Below are 22,590 nucleotides of genomic sequence, written 5' to 3' on the forward strand. Positions count from 1 at the left end.
GTTTCTTAATTTGAATTCAACATTTCTTCAACGGTCAGATTTTTTAAAAAGATTTTATTTATTTATTCATGAGACAGAGAGAGGGAGAGAGAGGGAGGGAGAGAGAGAGAGAGAGAGAGAGAGAGAGAGAGAGAGAGGCAGAGACACAGGCAGAGGGAGAAGCAGGCTCCATGCAGGGAGCGGGAACGTGGGACTCAATCCTGGGACTGCAGGATCACGCCCTGGGCTGAAGGTGGCGCTAAACCGCTGATCCACTCGGGCTGCCCAACTGTCAGAATTTAATTGTCATAGAAAAACTAAGTCAAATAGGATTATGGATAATTTATAATGTTCTGTTCAACATAAACTTCACTTTTTACATTCATGTAACTTTAAGAATTCTTTAATATAAAGTCATCTACTTTCTTTTATTAGTATGTTTCCTTTGACCATTATTGCTTTTAGGCCACACATTTTATTTTTTATTTTTTAAAAAAGATTTGTTTATTTATTAGAGCATGCATGTGCACTTGCACATAGAAGGAGGGAGAGAGAGAAGCAGACTCCCCCTGAGCAGGGAGCCTGATGTGGGGCTCAATCCCTGAACCCCAAGATCATGACCTGAGGCAAAGGCAGATGCTTAACTGAGGGAGCCACCCAGGCACCCCTAAGGACACACATTTTAGAAAGACCATTGAGCTGGCTCAGTTGGTGGAGTGTTGTGACTCTTCATATTGGGATTGTAAATTTGAGTTCCATGTTGGGTATAGAGATTACTTAAAAATAAAATCTTAAAAAAAAAAGAAAACCAGCAACTATCCAGATTTATTTTATTGTTTGCATATATGGTCATTAGCCAATTTTTAGATTCCAAAATGAGCACCTATATTACAAATAACAAGTTTATTTAGCATATATTTACTAAGGTCTTACTCTAGTACATGGAGAATATAAATAAACTTGAAATTTGAATAATATTCTGTTCTTGCCTTCAAGGTATTTGAAATTTAGCCAGAAATAGGCACATATAAAGTTAAAGACAGTAAAATTTAGCGATTATCATTTTTATGTTATTTTTATGGTAGCATAGGAGAGGATTTAATAAATTATGCCTGAGAGGTGATTCAGAAGGCTTCACATAAGAGATTATTGTCTTTAAGTCATTCCAGGGAGAGGTAAAACTTGTTTATATATTATTTTGTTAGTGAAAACATTTTAAGCAGTATATCCAGTAGCAGGTCTAAAATTGTGCATGGGGCAAGTTTCTTAGGGGGCAACGATTTGGTTGAATAAAGGTCAGGGGAATTTGTCTTTCACAGGTATTGCATAGCACTCATAATGCTTAAGTTATATGCTATAGATCAACAAGAGTAACATTTACAAAGATGCTTTTACTCATGCTTTATGTAGTTTGAGGAAATGTAATTATTCTTATTAAAGATCATAGTTAGGGCAGCCCCGGTGGCGCAGCGGTTTGGCGCCGCCTGCAGCCTGGGGTGTGATCCTGGAGACCCGGGATCGAGTCCCACATTGGGCTTCCTGCATGGGGCCTGCTTCTCCTTCTCCCTCTGCCTGTGTCTCTGCCTCTCTCTTGCTTTCTCTGAATGAATAAATAAATAAATCTTAAAAAAAAATAAAGATCATAGTTAATTTTACTTGAAGAAGTTAACAGATTATTAGAAGAAGGAAGCTCCCTACACCATCTGTTGATGCTGCCACTGAATATGTTTTATTCATATTATTTGGCTTCTTTTTTTTTTTTTGAAAGTAGGTTTCTGTGATTTTTTAAGCAAATATTTATAGGATTCTAATAAATATTTTCAAGATTGTTGTAATTTTTTGGTGTCAAACTTCCAAATGACCAAGTAAGAATAAGTGCTCCAGAAGATTTCAGGGAAACATAATATATAAACTACATTATAATAGCATACTTCCAAGAGCTAGAAATGATAAAATGATTAGCCTTATAAAGGTAACAGATAACTCCAGACTAGAAGACAGACATAATCTAATAAAAGAGAAACAATAAAGGAGGAGATGATTTTCATATTTAACACTTAAGTATTCTGTGTTAACACTTAAGTATTCTGTGTTAAGCAGTGTAATAAATGATCACTTTTACTTTCTGACATTCAAGTAATAAATTGACATTTTGATTTTTTTCAGGTTTCTCAGAAAAAGGTATTTAAATACTTATATTAGTAGATAGTTGTTTATTCAGTCTCTTAAAGTGTTAATCCATTGTTTTCTTCAAGCAGATCTTTTAATAAATGTAGTAAAATTAGCCAAGATTGTAGAACAGTGGGTGTGGTGAGACATTATGATGTGATAATTCACGATAAGCCAAACTATCTTGGGTCTTATATACCTAACCTGTTCTTGATCTTGGCAATAAAATACTATTTTGGTTATTCAAACTGATTAAAATTGGTGGATTATTGAAAAGAGTAGCTAAAGGATTAAAAGGGCAAAATTACAAAGGATTGAAGTTGAGAAATTAGAAAAAAATTGAGAAATTAGAATATAGCTTATTAACATACATAAAAGGAGATTGAGCATGTAGGGTTTTTTTCCTTCTACTCTATTCCTCTTTCACTGTTTGTTTTAGGCACTTTTATTTCAATGTAGTTCTTAAACACTTAGTTTGAGTTACTAAGTGGCATGATTATAAACATTTCAAACTAATATACGTTAGTTTTAATGATTTAAAAAGGTTTTTTAAGCATGTTTATAAATGATTGTTAACAAACTGTTAATGGGATTATACAATTAATACTTCAAAGTGAAGTGAAGCTATGTAGTAACAACTCCTTTGCAAAAGAATAGTTACTAGAATAGCCACATTTTAAAAAAAGATATTATGGGGCACCTGTGTGTCCCAGTTGGTTGGGCATTGAGCTCTTGGTTTCAGCTTAGGGCATGAACTCATGGGTCTTGAGATCGTGCCCTGGCTTGGGCTCCCCACTCAGCAGAGTCTGCTTGAAGATTCTCTCCCTCTGCCCCTCTTCCACACTCTCTCTCACACTCTCACTTCACTAAAATAAATCTCTTGAAAAAATATTAGAAATAACTAAGAAGTGGGGTACCTGGGTGGCTCATTTGGTTAAACATCTAACTCTTGATTTCAGCTGTCATTATCTCAGGGTTGAGGAATGGAGCCCTGCCTCAGCTTTGCACTTAGCTGGAAGTCTGATTGAGATTCTCTTCCTCTCCCTCTCATCCTGCTCCAGATCTCTCTTTCTTCCTCTAAAATAAATAAATCTTTAAAAAAAAACAGCTAAGAAATAAAAATCAAATCAATTAAAAAATTGTTTACTTATCAACATTGACTATTTTAAACATTTATTGCTTTTGAAATTTTGGTGAAGGAGGTATTCTTAAACATTTCTGGTGGATATGTAAATTGACTCATTGTTTTTCGTGTACAGTTTAACAGTATGTGTCGAGCTATAAAAAGCTTATATTTTTTGGTTAATTAATTCTACTTTTCAGATTTCATCTTAATGAAATATTCTGAAATTCTGAAAAAACTTTCTGCTCTGAAATAGTGTATTTTAAAATATGGAGAAGCTATGTAAATGGCTAATATCAGTATGATTAAATAAAGTGTGTTACATCCACTGTATAGGGTAGCCAATAAACATGAAGGTTATAAAAGTTTTCAGAAACTTAGATGATGACAAAGTTCAGGACAATCTTTTTTATTTTTTAAGAAAGTATGCTTGCGAGTGGGGTGGGGGGTGGGAGTAGAGCAGAGGGAGAGAGAGAATCTTAAGCAGGCCCCACACTCAGCATAACCAAAGTGTAGCTTAATAAAAGCATCTGGCTTACACCCAGAAGATTTCATGATTAATGACCACTTTGAACGAAAGCTAGCCCAATCGACTTTAAATTAAACTATCATAGAATCACAAAACAAAACATTTAGTCAAACCATTAAAAGTATAGGAGATAGAAATTCTAATTGGAGCTATAGAGATAGTACCGCAAGGGAATGATGAAAGACATTTTCAAAGTACAAAACAGCAAAGATTACACCTTATACCTTTTGCATAATGAGCTAGCTAGAAATAACTTAACAAAGAGAACTTAAGCTAAGTACCCCGAAACCAGACGAGCTACCTATGAACAATCTAAAAGGATCAACTCATCTATGTGGCAAAATAGTGAGAAGATTTATAGGTAGAGGTGAAAAGCCAAACGAGCCTGGTGATAGCTGGTTACCCACAAACAGAATTTTAGTTCAACTTTAAATTTACCTAAAAAAAACGAAATTTCAATGTAAATTTAAAATATACTCTAAAAAGGTACAGCTTTTTAGAGCAAGGACACAACCTTTATTAGAGAGTAAATATTAACATAACCTTAGTTGGCCTAAAAGCAGCCATCAATTGAGAAAGCGTTCAAGCTCAACAAACAATGCAACTTAATCCCAAACATATTGCATCAGCAGGTTGTGGGGCTTGATCTCATGACCCTGAGATCATGACCTGAGCTGAAATCAAGAGTTGGATGCTTAATTGAGCCACCCACCCAGGCACCCCAAGTTTGGGATGGTCTTAATTATGTTTCATAACATGTAGAAAAAAAAAGTTGGAAGGAAATGCATCAACAGGTTGACAGTATTTGTTGAATTGTGAGCAGAATTTTTCCACTATTTTTTTCCTGTTCTTTGTTGATTTTATACACTGAATTTGTATTTTAGAGGGAAAAAAGAAAATTGAAATGTAAGTCACCTTAAATGTAGGATAATAGGTTCATTTTGTAAATTAGAATTGAAAGCTAATGAAATTTCAGTGTTCTTTTTTGGGGGGAATATCAAAGTTCTTTGTTTAATGTTCTTTATATGTTACTTTTAGCTTATTTAATTCATAATTCAGCAAAAGATCACTTATTATTTTCAGAGTTCTTTTTAGTCTGTTATGTAGTTTTTCTGGGTGGACTTAAATGTCAAATCAGCAATAAAAATTGAGGATGCTTGACTTCCCCTGTGCCCCTCTTTCCCTCCCATCCCAATGTTGAAAGTGAAGTGGTTTCCCAGTCAAAAAACCTTTGTTTCATTGTGTGTATTTTGATCCCTACTGGCTAATCTATGGAAAATTACTCAAGGTTTTGATTAGTGGTTTGTATTTCAAGTTTTTTTTTTAAGAAGACATAATTGTATTAATGTTGTTATTCTACATATTTCACTACTTAAGTTTAAACTTGACATATTTTTTCCCCAGAGCATCTTGAATTATTCATATGTTCATTAGTCTAATAAAAAATGTAAATTATAAAACTCACTAGTATTAAAGGGACTTATTATTGTATTCATATTTATTAGTCACTATTTTATTTTAATATTAATATTTTATAAATATTGTTATTTTATGAATATTAATATTATATTTTAATTTTAGTATTTTATGTTAAAACCAACATAACATTTATTATTATTTACTAAATACTGCAGTGTTTATTTAAAATTGTAATGTCTACAATTTTTGTAATTTGTGTATTTTTCACCCAATTTTAAGCATGTAGTCCTTATACTCTGCTTTCTTTCTTTCTTTTTTTTTTTTTTTTCTGTTTTTTTTTTTTTTTTTTTCTGCTTTCTTTCATTCCTAACTTTCTGATGAAATGTTTTTGGTAATTGATAATTATTTTTATGTACCAGAGCACAAGAGTATAGAAATAAGCTGTCAGTAATACAGTGAGACTCAATAATGTCAAAAGAGAATTAATGCATAAAAAGCCAAATATTCTCGTGTTGCTGTTTCATACACATGGCTCAAAGACTTTTTTAAAATTAAGATGGGTATTTATTCTAAAAGGGCACATAGGGGGTATGATTGTGTGTGTGTATTAAATAATCAAGTTTTAGTTCATTTGCATCAAATTAGAGTTTTTGAGGGACAAAAGCCTTATGAACAATATGAAAATAGTTTGTGGTTCATTGATTTATACAGCTAGGATAAGCAGACAGTGTTAAAATAATGTTTAATTGGAAATTGTAGAATTCTATTTTATGTAATGGCAGATTGTTTTACCAGATTTATGTCTCGTAAGATTTACATATATTTGCATAGAAACTAAATCTCAGTGGTGGCATGTGGAGATATTCTGAAAAGGTATTTTTAGTTTCTTTTTAAAATGTTTAATATCAGGTTTCAGATCCCATTTTAGGGCTGAAGTAAATTTGAAAACATGCCAATCTCTCTGCTTTAGTCTAGGTTACACCTTTAATCTCAATAGAATCTAAATCTTGCCTTGTGAGTACTTTTTAAAAAATTAAATACAGTATAACCAACAGAAATGATAATCCTGTATTTGTTGAAGGGATATTCATTCTTCCTCCACATTAGTGAAAAAAGGTCAGGGAAGAACATTTATGAACAAAAACATTTATACATTATACTCCTCAGGCCTTTTTCTGTAGAAGTTCTTTTTTTTTTTTTTAAAGATTTATTTTTATTTATTTATGGTAGACACAGAGAAAGAGAGAGAGAGAGAGAGGCAGAGACACAGGCAGAGGGAGAAGCAGGCTCCATGCTGGGAGCCCGATCCGGGACTCGATGCGGGACTCGATCCGGGACTCCAGGATCGTGCCCTGGCCCAAAGGCAGGCACGAAACCACTGAGCCGCCCAGGGATCCCCTAGAAGTTCTCATTTTAAAATTCATTCCCAAATAATGAGACCCAACAAAACATGTATTATGCAGTCAAAATGCTACATGCAAACAGGAAAATTGGTAAAATTGTTACTTGTGCTTAATGGTTATTTAACGTTAAGGCTGGGAAAACTGGATACTCAATACCAAAAACTTGCAGGTAGAAATAAAATTATAAGTATAAAACAATAAAACCATAAAAATACTTTAATACCAAAAACTATAATACCTAAAGTTAATATTTATGGAATATTAGAATGATTCTCATTTTAAAGCAAAGAATGTAAGGCAGAAATCATAAAGACACAGATTGATTTGATTGTAAAAATCTATAGGGGGTGAATAAAAAAGTGCACCATAAAAGAGAAAAGCTTGAAATATATATGAAAAATGACTCACATTCTAAATGTGTGAGGAGTTCTTACAAATACATTGAAAAAAGACATAGAAAAAAGTTCATAGGAGAGATGATACACTAGCCCAAAATGAATGATTTAATGGTATTAGTAGAAGATAAACTAAAACAATGAGATAATATTTTCATTAATCAAATTGACAAGTATATTTCAATAAATTAACACTTGAAACATCGCACAAATATTGTAGGTAGATCAGAAATAGACAATTTAGCAGTATATATTCAAGCTGTACCTATACTTTGAAATACTATTTCTACTTTTAGGAACTTATCTGTAGGAAATAATGAAGTGTGAACATAGATGTTCAGTGATAGTGACAGCAAATTTCATTGTGCCGTTTACAACAGCAAAGTATTGATAGTCTAATTTTTCAACAAATAAGGTGGTTAAGATTTCATTTTTTTATTTCAAAATAATTTAAGAAACGAAAAAACTTTAGTTCATAGTATATACTACAAAATAATGGATTATTTACTCTCTCAGTGTTCTCACTGGTAAATTATGGATCATAATAGTACCTACCCATAGGGGCATTGGGACAATTAAGTGAGTTAATATGTGAAAAGCACTTAGAATAGTGTCTGACATGGTGACTAATTAATAATACTATATTGTATATTTAGAAGTTACTAAGATAAGAGATACTTTTTTATTTATTTTTTATTTTTTAAAGATTTTATTTATTCATGAGAGACACAGAGAAAGAGAGAGAGAGGCAGAGACACAGGCAGAGGGAGAAGCATGTAGGGAGCCTGACTTGGGATCCGATCTTGGGTCTCCAGGATCTGGCCCTGGGCTGAAGGCAGCACTAAACCGCTGAGCTACCTGGGCTGCCCAAGAGATCTTTTTTAAAAAATATATTTATTTGAGAGAGTGCATGCATCAGCATGGGTGGAGGGGAGGAGCAGAGGGAGAGAATCCCAAGAAAACTCCCCACTGAGTATGGAGCCCAATACAAGGCTCTGTCTCATGACCCATTAGAGATTACTACCTGAGCCAAAGCCAAGAGATGGCCGCCCAACTGACTGAGCCTTGCAGGTGCCCCTAAGAGATCTTTAAAGCTCTTATCATAGGGAAAGAAAAATTATAATTATGTGAGGTGTTAGTTACTAAACATTGTGATAATCATTTCATGATGTATACATGTATGAAATCACTATGTTATATAACCTAAACTTACAAAATATTATATGTCAGTTATAAAACTGGAAAAAAGTTTTTTAAGATTTTATTTATTTTTGAGAGAGAGCACGAGAGAGTGAGCATGAGTGGGGGAGGGGCAGAGAGAGCAGCAGACTCCTCACTGATCAGGGATCCTGATGTGGGACTCAATCCCAGGATGCTGGGCTCATGACTTGAACCAAAGGCAGACGCTTAACTGACTGAGCCATCCAGGTTCTCAGAAAAAAAAAAAAATTTATTTTTAATTCTTTTTATTTTTGTATTTTTTAAAGATTGTATTTATTCATTCATGAGAGACACAGAAAGAGAGGCAGAGACACAGGCAGGGGGAGGAGAAGCAGGCTCCATGCAAGGAGCCTGATGCGGGACTCCATCCCGGAATCCAGGATCATGCCCTGAGCCATCCCGGGAATCCAGGATCATGCCCTGAGCCAAAGGCAAATGCTCAACCACTGAGCCACCCAGGCATCCCGAGAAAAAAATTTTAAGAAAGGGTCTCACAGACCAAAAACAAGAATAGTGCCCAAGTAGTGCTAGATAATGTGTGTTGCTCTTCTCATTCATTCACAGAATGTTCCTGAAATTTGAGATAGTATAGAAAATCGTAGTTTACTATATATACATTTTAGATAATATATAGAAGATAAATGAATACTTTGGAAGAAGAAAATTGCAATTGTCCTTGATTAAAATAAGTAACCAAAGGATTGGATTGTTAAAAACAAATACACTAAATTCGTGCAGGTTTTTGTCCCTGCTACCACACATGCTCAGTGCTGATCTAAAACTGATTTTTATATTAAACTAAGTCTCCTTTTGTTTGTTTTAAACAGGTTGGCTCAAAGCTAATCTCTTGTCACAAACTAGTATTGGCTTGTGTTATCCCTTACTTCAGAGCCATGTTTCTTTCTGAAATGGCTGAAGCCAAACAAACACTGATTGAGATCAGAGATTTTGACGGTGATGCAATAGAAGACTTGGTAAAGTTTGTCTATTCTTCACGGCTCACTTTGACTGTTGATAATGTCCAACCTCTCTTATATGCAGCCTGTATTCTACAGGTTGAACTGGTGGCTAGAGCTTGTTGTGAATACATGAAGTTACATTTTCATCCCTCCAACTGCCTGGCAGTGAGAGCTTTTGCTGAAAGTCACAACCGAATAGACTTAATGGACATGGCGGATCAGTATGCCTGTGAGCATTTTACTGAAGTAGTGGAGTGTGAAGACTTTGTAAGTGTGTCACCCCAACATCTCCATAAACTTCTGTCCTCCAGTGACTTAAATATTGAGAATGAAAAGCAGGTCTATAGTGCGGCCATCAAGTGGCTTCTTGCCAATCCACAGCATCATTCCAAATGGTTGGATGAAACACTTGCACAGGTAGGGGCTAAAATAAGCTGGTGTATAGAAATGAAGTGATATAGCAGCAAATTAGGTTGTTTCACTGATATGAAATGTGTAGATTATCTAAAGGAATGTAGAAATCTTTGTGTTATACAGTGTGAAAATGGCTTTCTCTTCACTTTCCTATTTATTCACTATACTATTTAAGGAAAGGTCTGAATTTGTTACATTTAATTAGAAATACCATTCTTTGCTTTTTACCTGAATGTTGAAAATAGCCCTTTGAAATTGTAGTAATGAATATTTTATTTATGCTGATAGAAAATGGTTCTGAGGAAACAGCTCTAAGTAACTATTGTTTATAATGAAGTTTTGAAATTATATAGTGGTTACTTTCTTATCTGGAAAGAACCACAAGACATAACATTCCATTTTCTTTCCTCACCATGGTTTCACTTCTGTAACCTCAGAAATATGGCTCTTTTCTTATTTATTTCATTTCTTTTCTTTTCTTTCTTCCTTTCTTTATTCCCAACAGGGTAACCTGGGTAGGGAGATAATAAAATAAGCATTAGAATTACTTTGAAAATAATTTTGTCAACAGAAACAAAGTTTCATTATGTTGCAGCTATCTTATTTCTGTATATGCATAGGTACTTTTAACTCAAAATCATATTACCTGATTTGATCATCCCCTTAATCTACTAGAAAATCAGTGCATCTTTAAGGGAAGAAAGGTGAGTGCCTCTACCTAATAGGGGATGCATCCCTCATTCGTATATAACCTTCCAAGGTGATTAGTTTGGAGAAAACAGCATTCATTTAATATTATGCATGTTTATTTGTTCAAGTAATGAAGAAATCCCATTTGTTCAATCTAAGCTTTAAAAGGCAAAAGAACAAAATATGGCAGTTTTGTTTTGATTGTGCCTTTTCTCTAGCAGCAGTGGGGCCTTGTGATTATGACACTGCCATTTTTAGAATTAAGTAACTTGAGTGAAGACAATTGAATTATTTTATTAGTCTACTTAAATCTGTATTTAAAGGGGAGAGGATGTATTTAACATACAATCTGATTTCATTAGTGCAGACCATACTAGAAATCACTTTAGAACTTGGCTCATTGAACTTCCTTCACATGTTAGAAAGGCTTTGTGTAATAAATGAGGGTTTTTTTCCTAAGATTTTATTTACTTATTCATTTATTTTATTTATTCAAGATTTTATTTATTTATTATTCATTCATTTATTTTGTTTTTTCTCTGAGAGACACACAGAGAGAGAGAGAGAGAGAGAGAGGCAGAGACACAGGCAGAGGGAGAAGCAGGCTCCATGCAGGGAGGGAGCCAGACGTGGGACACGATCCCGGGTCTCCAGGATTACACCCTAGGCCGAAGGCGGCACTAAACTGCTGAGCCACCCGGGCTGCCCAATAAATGAGTTTTTAAAAACAACGTAAACATACTACAAAGTACAGAATGAACTATCTAATTACAGTTTAATCTTATATCTGCTGCTGTTCATGATCTTAGGTTCGTTTGCCGCTGCTGCCAGTTGATTTTCTTATGGGTGTTGTGGCAAAAGAACAGATTGTCAAGCAAAATCTAAAATGTAGAGATTTGTTGGATGAAGCAAGAAATTACCATCTTCACTTGAGTAGCAGAGCAGTACCTGACTTTGAATACTCCATTCGGACTACCCCAAGGAAGCATACTGCTGGTAATTAAATTACTCATCTTATTTCCTCTACCAGAAGGATCTTTGTTGTATTTGAGGACTAGTTATGTTTTCCCAAACTTAATTGTAAGGTGGTTAGTATATGATTGTCTTAAAGTAGTAATTGGCAATAATACGGTTGTATGTGAATTCTTACTGGACATGATTCAGGTAGTTTTACCAATAAACCCATTTTTTAAAAAGTCATAAGCCCTATATACTTTGAAGAGCCTGCTGAAATCTCTCTCTCTCTTTTTTTTTTAAGTTTTCTTGATACTTCTAGCAGAGTTAATTCCTCTATCATTTGTATTTTTAGAATGCTTTGTTTGCACTTGTTTTATTTAACTGTAGTGCATTGAAATTTATTTATTTGACATGTTTCGATCTCTTTAGAGACAGGTAAATATCTTATTCAGGTGTATCCCTAGTGCCAAGGATGGAGCTTGACACATATTTTGTGTTTAAATATTACTAGTTTTTGTGTTTTATCAAATCAAAAGAAAGGCACTAAGTGGGCCCCCTGGCTGGCTCAGTTGGAAGAGCAATGTGACGCTTGATCTTGGGGTTATGAGTTCAGTCCCACATTGGGTGTATAGATTATAAAATAAAATAAAATAAAATAAAAACTTAAAGGCACTAACTACGTTACAAATTTGTATAATAGACTATGTTAGACTCTTCAAATCTAAAGGTCTTATACTTAAGGAGGCATGTAATTTTATCTTTATTTGCCACAGTTTTCAGACTGTATTTTCCTAATAGTTCATGTTCACTTATGCTACTTTTTATAACTATAAAAAATATATTTGAGGGATGATGGAAAATAAATGAAGGTCTAGGAATTCAGGAAGTGGTACTCTGAGCAGAGAGTTTATCTACATTCGTTGCTACCAAATATAGTTATCATATAAACAGATCTGTGGAATAGCCTAAAAATAACAACAAAGGGCAGTACATGATTATGAATAGTGGGATTTTATATAGGTAACGAAAATTTGAATGTCATAGATGTATCTATTAAGAAGTAGTTCTTCTAAATACAATTAGCCCTTGAACAACATGGGTTTGAACTGCATGCATAGGTCCACTTGTATGTGGATTTTTTATAGTACTATAAATGTATTTGTTCTCTCTCTCTCTTTCTCTCTTTCTCTCTCTCTCTTTTTAAAGCCCTAGTGAGGGGCTTGAGCTCACAGCCCTGAGATCAAGACCTGAGCTGAAGTCAAGGGTCAGATGTTTAACTGCCTGAGCTACACCCAAGCACTTCTCTTATGATTCTCTTAATAACATTTTCTTTTCGGGGATCCCTGGGTGGCTCAGCGGTTTAGCGCCTGCCTTTGGCCCAGGGCGCGATCCTGGAGTCCCGGGATTGAGTCCCACGTCGGGCTCCCGGCATGGAGCCTGCTTCTCCCTCCTCCTGTGTCTCTGCCTCTTTCTCTCTCTCTATGTCTATCATAAATAAATAAATAAATCTTAAAAAAAAATAACATTTTCTTTTCTTTAGCTTACTTTATTGTAAGAATATGGCATATATATATGTGTGTGTGTGTGTGTATATATATATATATGCCATACAAAATATGTGTTAACTGACTATTCATGCTACCAGTAAGACTTCTGGTCAGCAGTAGGCTATTAGGAGTTAAGTTTTGGGGGAATCAAAAATTATATGCAGATTTTCTTTTTCTTTTTTTTTTTTTTTTAAGATTTTATTTTATTTACTCATGAGAGATACAGAGCGCGCGAGAGAGGCAGAGACACAGGCAGAGGAAGAAGCAGGCTCCATGCAGGGAGCCCGACACAGGACGCGGGACTCAATCCCGGGTCTCCAGGATCATGCCCTGGGCTGCAGGTGGCGCTAAACCGCTGCACCACCGGGGCTGCCCTGCAGATTTTCAACTACAAAGGAAGTTGGTACTCCTAACTCCTGGGTTCTTCAAGTGTCAACTGTAGTTTTCTATGGAAAGGACTGCTTATTCTCCTTTTTTTATTGGTTGATGTCAAAAATTAAATTTTTGAAGCATGGGGTTTTTTAAAGTTGTGATTCCTGTTTCTGGAAGTCAAGGTATTTAGTTAAATTCCTCTTTAAATTCAAATTTAAACAACACCTTGGTAGCCTGGCTTACATGCATATAGTAGGCATATAGTAGACTCTTGTATATGTGATCTCTTACATGATTGCAGCAACTTAATGAGTAGGTTTTAGTGTAGGATTCAATCCTTACTATGAGATAGATGGCATTATTCCATTTTATGCATTAAGAGACTAAGAGAGGGGATAAAAGTATGCCTGAAAACAAAAAGACTACTAAAAGTGCTAAGAAAGGACAGGATTTTGCAGTATTGGGTAATAGCAGATGAGGGCCTGAACTAAAACAATGGCAGTGGAATAGTGAGGGAGAGGAAGGATACCTCATGGAAGGAAGGGGTTGTTCAGGTAGGTGAGGAGGGGAGATCCTTTCAATATGTTGGGTTTGAAAGGCCTGTGGGACATCAAGTGGAAATATGGCTTAGATATGTAGTTTGGAAGGCATTATGATACAGAATGGAATTTAAAATCAAGGAATGTACTTTTCCTGTGTTAACATAAAGTATGTGAGAAGTAGGTGAAGGATGAAACGTGGGAAACACAGGAAAGAGAAATTATTGGACACAAAAGGAGAGACTTCAGGATTTTGGAAATCAAGAGAATTGAGGAATTTCTCAAACAGGATGATCGACATATCGAGTGTTGTACTTGTGTTCAATAAGAAATTAACTTAAGCATTTATTGGATGTAGTTCTGACCTTAGCCAAGAGCAATTTTACAGAGTGGGTGAAAACTTAAACCTTACTATAATGGGATGTAACATTACATCTCTGTTTAGCAGACAGAGATAGCTGATGTATTCTATTCTTTGAGAAGTTCAAATAAGGGGAAGAAAAGAAAGTTAGAATTTTAGTAACATAATGACATTGAAGTTATCCAAATAACTCATTTTTTTTTAGCAGTTCATCATAATTTTGACTTCCTAAGTATTTTTTTCCACACTAATTTAAGAAAAATTAGGGAGCTATAATTTTGATCTCTATTTTCTGGTTTTACCTTTAGGCGTGCTGTTTTGTGTAGGTGGTAGAGGTGGATCTGGTGACCCCTTTCGCAGTATTGAATGCTATTCTATCAACAAAAACAGTTGGTTTTTTGGGCCAGAAATGAATAGTCGAAGGCGACATGTGGGTGTAATCTCTGTGGAAGGTGGGTCCATTATTGTCTTAAGTCATAGCCATGATGGTAACACTCTTTTGAGATATTTAAACTTGAGAATTTCTTTCGTAAGAAAATTGCTAAATTATAAAATGTTTCAATCTGTCAATAAAATATTTGTGTGGTGATTATTTGTCTTATGCCCATAGATGCTCAGTGAGCAATCTCTTGCATGTAGGTGCTTACTGGGAGATGAGTATTAGGGAAAAGAGAGTTAAAGAGTTAAACTTTTCTTAGTTATATTTGCAAAATAATCAAACTAAAGAAGAGTGCTTATTGAACTCAAATAATAAATATATATCAGCTTTTTTCTTATGTTTAATTATTATTGAAATGAGATTTTTTTTTTACTGGTTACTGAAAATGAAATAATTACAGAACCATGGGTAAACTGTTAGAGGACCTTTAAAAAATCACTTTTTTTTTTGGATTATAGAAGTGTAAATTCTGTTTTTGGAAAATAAGAGAACATTCTAATAAAAAGTAAAAATCATTTATAACCCAAACACCCAGAAATAGTCACAGTTGACATTATTTCTATGTAACCTTTACAGTTATTTATTGTATGTGAATTTTTAATAACTTCATTTAGAAAATTTGATCACATTGTACTGAATTTTATATTTTCTTCACATAACATTGAACATTTTTTTATTAAACATTCTTTGAAAGCATGATTAGTGATTTCATCTACTAAGTAATGAGAGTTGGGAAGGGTAGTGTTTGGACATTTAAATAACTTCATATAGAACAGCATGTTCCAGGCATTTTATTGAGCAGAAGCTTACAGTTATTTTCATATGACTATTTAAGTGACATTATTCATGATGTTGAACAGAATAATATTTGTTGAAAATTATCATGCTATTCTAATTATATGTGATCTCATATATATTATATATACATAAATAACTCAGTTTACCCATTTAGAATCAAATGAAAATCAAACTTCTCTATTTGACAGGTAAAGTATACGCAGTAGGTGGACATGATGGAAATGAACATTTAGGTAGCATGGAGATGTTTGATCCTCTGACTAATAAATGGATGATGAAGGCATCAATGAACACAAAGAGGTGAATCAGCATGGAAATTTTTTGATTTGTTGGTGGAAAAGAAAGCTTCCAATAATTTAAAGGGCTAATTTTCTACTTTTTACGTTTTTAGAAACTTTAATACTGTCTTAAACACATTTTGTTAAATTTAGCATCCAATGTGATGCTTTGTTATAACTTTTTATATTTTCTTTCTTCAGAATATATTTTGTTTTTTTAATAATAAATTTATTTTTTATTGGTGTTCAATTTGCCAACATACAGAATAACACCCAGTGCTCATCCCGTCAAGTGCCCCCCTCAGTGCCCATCACCCATTCACCCCCACCCCCTCTTCAGAATATATTTTATATTTTCTTTTTATATTTCAGAATATGGTAATGATTAATATGGTTTCCACCTAAACCTGAGCATTGATTTTTTTTTAACTCTGAAATAATTATAGATTTAAAGAAAATTGTAAAAATAGAATTCCTGTATGCCAGTGATTCTCAATAAAAGATTATTTTGCTTCCTCTGGAATACTTGGCAATATCTGGAGACATTTTTGGTGGTCACAGATTTGGGGGGGAATGTTAGAGGGAGTGGCTGCCAGCATCTAGTTGGGAGAGGCCAACAATGCTGCTAAAAATCCTATAATACATAAGAAAGCCCCCTACAGCAAAGAATTTTCCTCCTCAAATGTCAGTAGTGCTGAGAAATCCTGTGCTATACTCCTAACCCAGCTCCCTTCATGTTGACATTTTATACCATCGTAGTACAATTACTGAAAACAGGAAATGAACATTGATATAATGGTATTAATTAATAGACTTTATTCGACATTTGCCTGTTTTTCCAATGCTTTGAATGGTTTTTCTTGTCTAATTATTTTGCCTATTAATCTAATACAGGGTGAATAGTAGCAGAGATGGTAGGTGTTTTTGTCTTATTCTTGATCTTAGTGGAAATGTCTCTAGTGTTTCCCTATTAAATGAGATACTGGCTTTAGGACTAAGACATAATTATTTTAACATGTTAAGAAAATATCCCTCAGGGTGCCTGGGTGGCTTCAGTTGGTTAAGCATCTGCCTTTGGCTCAGGTCATGATCACAGGGTCCTGGGTTGGAGCCCAGTGGTCAGGCTTTCTGACCAGTGGGGAGCCTGCTTCTCCTCTCCCTTTGCCTCTTCCCCATTGCTCATGCTCTCTTGCTATCTCTCACTCTCTCTCAAATAAATAAATAAAAAATATATTTTTTAAATCCCTCATTTTTTACTCATTTTATTATGAGCATTAATATTTAAAATTTTAATCTACAGTAAATTGAAATATATGTTGATAAATGGATTAATCTAAAGAGGAGGAAGATTTTCAATAACCTAGTAAGTGTTAAATAGCCTATTCAGAATTTTTTTTGATGACTTCAATATTGGATTTTCAGATATCTTAAGGTGGATGACCAAATGAAGATTCAAAAAATATTTCACCAAATGAAGATTCAAAAGTATAATAGACTAATCACCCTGTAGATCTAGAAACAATACCTAAAAATATTAGAGGTACAGGTAAAAACCTGCTTTAGATATTATGAAAGATGAATTACACCAGTACAACATGGTGGAAAATCAGGTTAGCAATTATGTTTCTTATAGAAAAAAGTACTTGAACCAATATGAAGCACAGCTCTAAAAAAATGAAGAAAAGGAAAATGAATATAATATAGTTGACAAGTGTAGCCTTCAGATCAAGGAAGATGGTAGTTATACTGTTCTTCATGCTGATGTCTCCATATCTATGGCTGGGTTCTCAAAGTGGTATATACAGCATTAATTGGGATATGGAAATAAAAATTAAGCTGTATATATTTTTTGTATCCTTTTAAATTTATTCTGATTGCAAGTTTCTTAAATGAACATAACCTGTTAGTACAAAAATATGTTTATAATTTGAAAATAATTATGGTATATGGAAGGTGCACAAAAATTGTTACAAATCTGAGAGTTATAACCTGGAATGCATATAAGGACTAGTAGTTTAGTAAGAGATCTGAAAACTTTGTCATTAAAAAACTGTTGAAGGAAAAAAAATAAAAATAAAAATAAAAAACTGTTGAAGGGTTTTAATCTGAGGAGAGAGGATTTTTTTATTTTACTTCTGGTATAGTTAACATACTGTATCACGTTAGTTTCAGATGCACAATATAGTGACTTAACAAAGTTCCATATATTACTCAGTGCTCATCAAGATAGATGTACTCTTTCTTTAAATTTCCCAAATGCTTATTTAAATTTTTTTTCGTTCTAACAATTTATTTTGGAATTGGTGTGGAGTGGACCTAGGTCTCTTTTTTTTTCCAGTTAATATACAGTGTAATATTAGTTTCAGTAGTACAGTTTTGTGATTCATGACATATATACAACACCCAGTGCTCATCAAAGGTGCCCTCTTTAATACCCATCACCCAAGATAAGTGTACTCTTAATTTCCTTCCTCTGTTTCACCTACTCAGCCTCCCCTGTGGTATGATATTTGTTCTCTATATTTAAGAGTTCTGTTTTTTGGTTTGTCTTCCCCCCCCCCGCTTTGTTTTGTTTCTTAAATTCCACATGTGAGCAAAATCATATGGTATTTGTCTTTCTCTGACTGGGTTATATCACTTATCATTATACTCTGTAGCTCCATCCATGTTGTTGCAAATGGCAAGATTTCATTATTTTTGATGGCCGAATAATATTCCATTGTGTGTGTGTGTATACACACACACACAGACATATATATATATATATATATGCACACACATACACTCACACACATGCACACCACGTCTTTATCCATTCATCTATCAGTGGATACTTGGGCTGCTTCCGTAGTTTGACTATTGTAAATAATGCTGCAATGAACATAGGGGTGCATATATTCTTTTGAATTAGTATTTTCATGTTCTTTGGATAAATACCCAGTAATGGATCTTAGGATAGTTCTATTTTTATTTTTTTGAGGAACTTTCCATACTGTTTCCAACAGTGGATGCACAAGTTTGCATTCCCACCAACAAACAGTGCACAAGGGTTCCTTTTTTCCCCCACATCCTTGCCAATATTGTTATTTCTTGTGTTTTTTATTTTAGCCATTCTGTGACTTGTGAAGTAATATTGTGGCTTTGATTTGTATTTCCCTGATGATAAGTGATGTTGAGCATTTTTCATGTGTCTGTTAGCCATCCGGATGTCTTCTTTGGGAAAATGTCTGTTTGTGCCTTGTGCCCATTTCTTAACTGGATTACTTGTTTTTCGGTGTTGAGTTTGATAAGTTCTTTATAGATTTTGGATACCAACCATTTATCAGATAAGTCATTTGCAAACATCTTTTCCTGTTCAGTTGGTTGCCTTTTAGTTTTGTTGATTGTTTCCTTTGCTGTGCAGAAACTCTCTATTTTGATGTAGTCCCAATAGTTTATTTTTCCTTTTGTTTCCCTTGCCTCAGGAGATGTATCTAGAAAGATGTTGCTATGATCAGTGTCAGAAAAAATACTGCCTTTGCTCTCATCTAGGATTTTTATGGTTTCAGGTCTCACACATAAATCCTTAATCCACTTTGAGTTTATTTTTGTGTATGGTGAAAGAAAGTGGTCTAGTTTCTTTTCTTTCATTTATTTATTTATTTTGCACGTTGCTGTCCAGTTTTCCCAACACCATTTGTTAAAAAGGCTTTCTTTTTTACATTGCATATTCTTTCCCCCTTTGTCGAAGATTAATTGACCATATAATTGTGGGTTTATTTCTGGGCTTTCTGTTCAGTTCCATTGATCTATATTTCTGTTTCTGTGCTAGTACCATACTGTTTTGATTACTACATCTTTGCAATATAACTTGAAGTCTGGCATTGTGACACCTCCAGTTTTCTTTTTCAAATTGCTTTGGCTATTCAGGTTCTTTTTTTGGTTCCATACAAATTCTAGGGTTGTTTATTCTAGTGAAAAATGTGAAAAATGCTGTTGATATTTTGATAGGGATTGCATTAAATCTGTAGATTACTTTGAGTAGTAGACATTTTAGCAATTTGTTTTTACCCATGAACATAGGATGTCTTTCCATTTCTTTGTGTTGTCTTGAATTTCTTTCATCAGTGTTTTATAGTTTTTAGAGTACAGGTCTTTCACCTCTTTGGTTAGATTTATTCCTAGGTATTTTATTCTTCTTGGTGCAGTTGTAAATGGGATTGTCTTCTTTATTTCTCTTGTTTGCTGTTTCATTATTAGTGTATAGAAATGCAACAAGGGTGACTGGGTGACTCAGTCCATTAAGTGGCTGACTTTTGATTTTGGCTCCTGTCATGATCTTATGGGTTTACTTCTGTAGATCTTACATTCAAGAAGGAAAGATACAAATAAAGACATAATTACAAGAGCAATAATTTTTAAAATTTTATTTATTTATTTGAGAGAGAGCATGAGCGGGGAGAAGGGCAGAGAGAGAGAGGGGGTGGGGGAAGCAGACTCCCCATCGAGCAGGGAGCCTGATGTGGAACTTGATCCCAGGACTCTGAGACCATGACCTGAGTCAAAGGCAGACCCTTAACCAACTGAGCCATGCAGGCACCCCAAGGGCAATAATTCTGGGCTTGAGAGTGTAGAAAATCTTGAAGTTCCATTTAAGATCTGAAGGAATAGAAGAATTTATCCTGGTTAGATATTGGTGGATAGAAGGGTGATGGGTGGAAAGAGATGAAGTCTGAAAATCTAGAGGTCAACAGAGCAGAGAGCATAAAGGAAGTCCAGTGTGACTGAAATATCAAGGTGAATGGTGTGAAAAAACAAGACTGAAACAAAAGGAAAGGATGAGGGACTTTCAGGCTTGCCAGAAGTTTTTAATTTTATCTGGTGAGCTTTTACACACCCACACACACACACACACACACACACACACACACACGTTTTAATAGCAGGGAAATGAAATGGAGAAAAGATTTGAGGAGGAGCAGAGTGAAAACAGCTTGGGAGACCAACAGGATCATTGTAATATTTTAGTCAAGAAATAATGGTGGCTTGGACTAAAGTGGAAAAAGTTGGGATAGAGAAGAGAGGAAATATTTGAGAGATAATCAAAAGATTTTATGATACTCAGATGTGGAAGGTTGAAAGAACAAAAAACAAGGTTGATTCTTCAGTTTTTGGCTTAAGCAATTGGATATGGATAGTGGTAAAATTTTCTGTATTAGAAAAAAACAAGTCAATGAACAGGATAAAATTGTTATTTCCCTTGTGATAGGCGTATGAGTTTTCTATTGCTGTGAAACCATTTACCACACACTTAGCAGCTTAAAGCAATATCTATTAAAGCTCACAGTTCCATAGATCAGAAGTCCAGCAGGTTTGATGGGGTCTTACAAGGCCAAGGTCAAGGTGTAGGCTGGGCTAAGGTCTTTTCTGGAGGCTCTGGGGAAGAATCTGCTTCCAAGGTCATTTAGGTTATTGATAAAACTCAGTTCCTTGAGATTGTGGCACTGAGTTCCTCATTTTTACTGGCTGTTGCCAGATGTCACTCCCAATTCCTAGAAGCCACTCAGGTCCTTTCCAGGTGCTCCCTTCTGTCTGCAAACAAGCAGTGGCATGCAGAATCCATCTCATTCTTTGAGTTTTTGAGTTGTCTCCTGCTGGAGAAACTCTAATCAGGCTTGTGTGATTAGATTAGGGCCATTCAAGTAATCTCCTTTTTGCCATATAATGTAGTATAAGCATGGGAATAAGACAAGAGGGTGAATATACTGGGGGGTGGGGAGTACATCTTAAAATTTGCCTATTACAGGGAAGTAGGCCGTGAGTTTCATCTCAGGTTAAAGTTAAGGTTGAAGAGGGGCACCTGGGTGGCTCAGTTGGTTAAGCGTCTAATTCTTGATTTCAGCTCAGGTTATGGTCTCAGGATCATGAGATTGAGCCCTGTGTTGGGGACCCTGCTTAAGATTCCTTCTCTCCGTCTTCCTCTATTCCACCCCTGCCAACCTCATTCATTGCTCTAAAAGCAAAAAATTAAGGTTCAAGAGCTAGCATGACAGATTTAATTTAAGGTAGAAGTTGGGATATGTGTCTGGAAAAATATATTTGAGTTATCATAAATCCATGAAAAGTATGAGGTTGCCTCAGGAGAGAGCATGTAAGTGATAAGAGGCCTTAGTGAACGTGGTGATTTAATGATGGGGTAGGGTAAAAAAGAAGACACCGATTAAAGGAAACAAAATAGCATCAGCTAGAGATTTGGGAGGGAATTCAAATGTGTGATTTCATGAAAATCAAGAGTTTTGAGGAGTAGGAGATAACTAATAATGTCATATACTCTTGTGGTTTGGGATGGTGAGGGGGAGGAATATTTATTAGGCACACATCTGCCATTATATAACACCTGTATGTTCTGGAGTGCACCACATGTTCACACACCTGCGAATTTTTATAGCCACAGTATTTTATAAGTCATTGCTCTATACTCAAGACAAAAGAGATTAAGAGGATTGAAAATGAGTAACAACCTTACCCTTAAGAATCCTTCCTAGGATTCTCTTGGTAAGCTTTGAATTTCTGTTGAACAGCTGCACTCTCCAGTAATATATTTAATACATAGCACTAAACATAGGCCAATCACTGTTTTAAGTGCTTAGCTATATTATCTCCATATCAATTGTGTCTACTCCTTTCTCAAATGGGTTACAGATGAAGAAGCAAGGTAGTAAGGTCGAGTTTTATAAAGTACACTATCCAAAGTACATACAAAGTCAGTGGCAGTTTATAGTTTTAGAATAATTCAATTTTTTATTGCTGCAGTGTTTAAGAAATTATTTTTTCTGATTACTATTACAGTGAATTAGCTTTTCACAAGGGCTAAGTCTCCCTTCCAAGAAGAAAAATAAATGCCCTTCAGAAGTAAAACAATGTGATATAAAGCTTGTAATATGAAAATTGATGTTCTTTTGTGTGGTACCATGATACCCTTCGTCAAAACACGTGCTGTGCAAATATATGAATTTAGA

General features: G+C 34.7%; 1 protein-coding gene across 3 annotated transcripts in view; it reads left to right on the top strand.

Annotated features, from left to right (window-relative positions):
• KLHL8 (kelch like family member 8) overlaps positions 1–22,590 on the top strand; it is a 72,408-nt gene that overhangs the window by 43,421 nt on the left and 6,397 nt on the right. For all 3 annotated transcript variants that reach the window (XM_025998122.2, XM_025998124.2, XM_025998123.2), the window contains exons 3-6: positions 9,066–9,614; positions 11,111–11,297; positions 14,386–14,529; positions 15,503–15,614. In XM_025998122.2, the coding sequence (XP_025853907.1) occupies positions 9,066–9,614; positions 11,111–11,297; positions 14,386–14,529; positions 15,503–15,614 (992 nt within the window). The remainder of the gene's footprint in view (positions 1–9,065; positions 9,615–11,110; positions 11,298–14,385; positions 14,530–15,502; positions 15,615–22,590) is intronic.

This window comes from Vulpes vulpes, chromosome 4 (genome assembly GCF_048418805.1).
Source record: "Vulpes vulpes isolate BD-2025 chromosome 4, VulVul3, whole genome shotgun sequence".
Lineage (NCBI taxonomy): Eukaryota > Metazoa > Chordata > Mammalia > Carnivora > Canidae > Vulpes > Vulpes vulpes.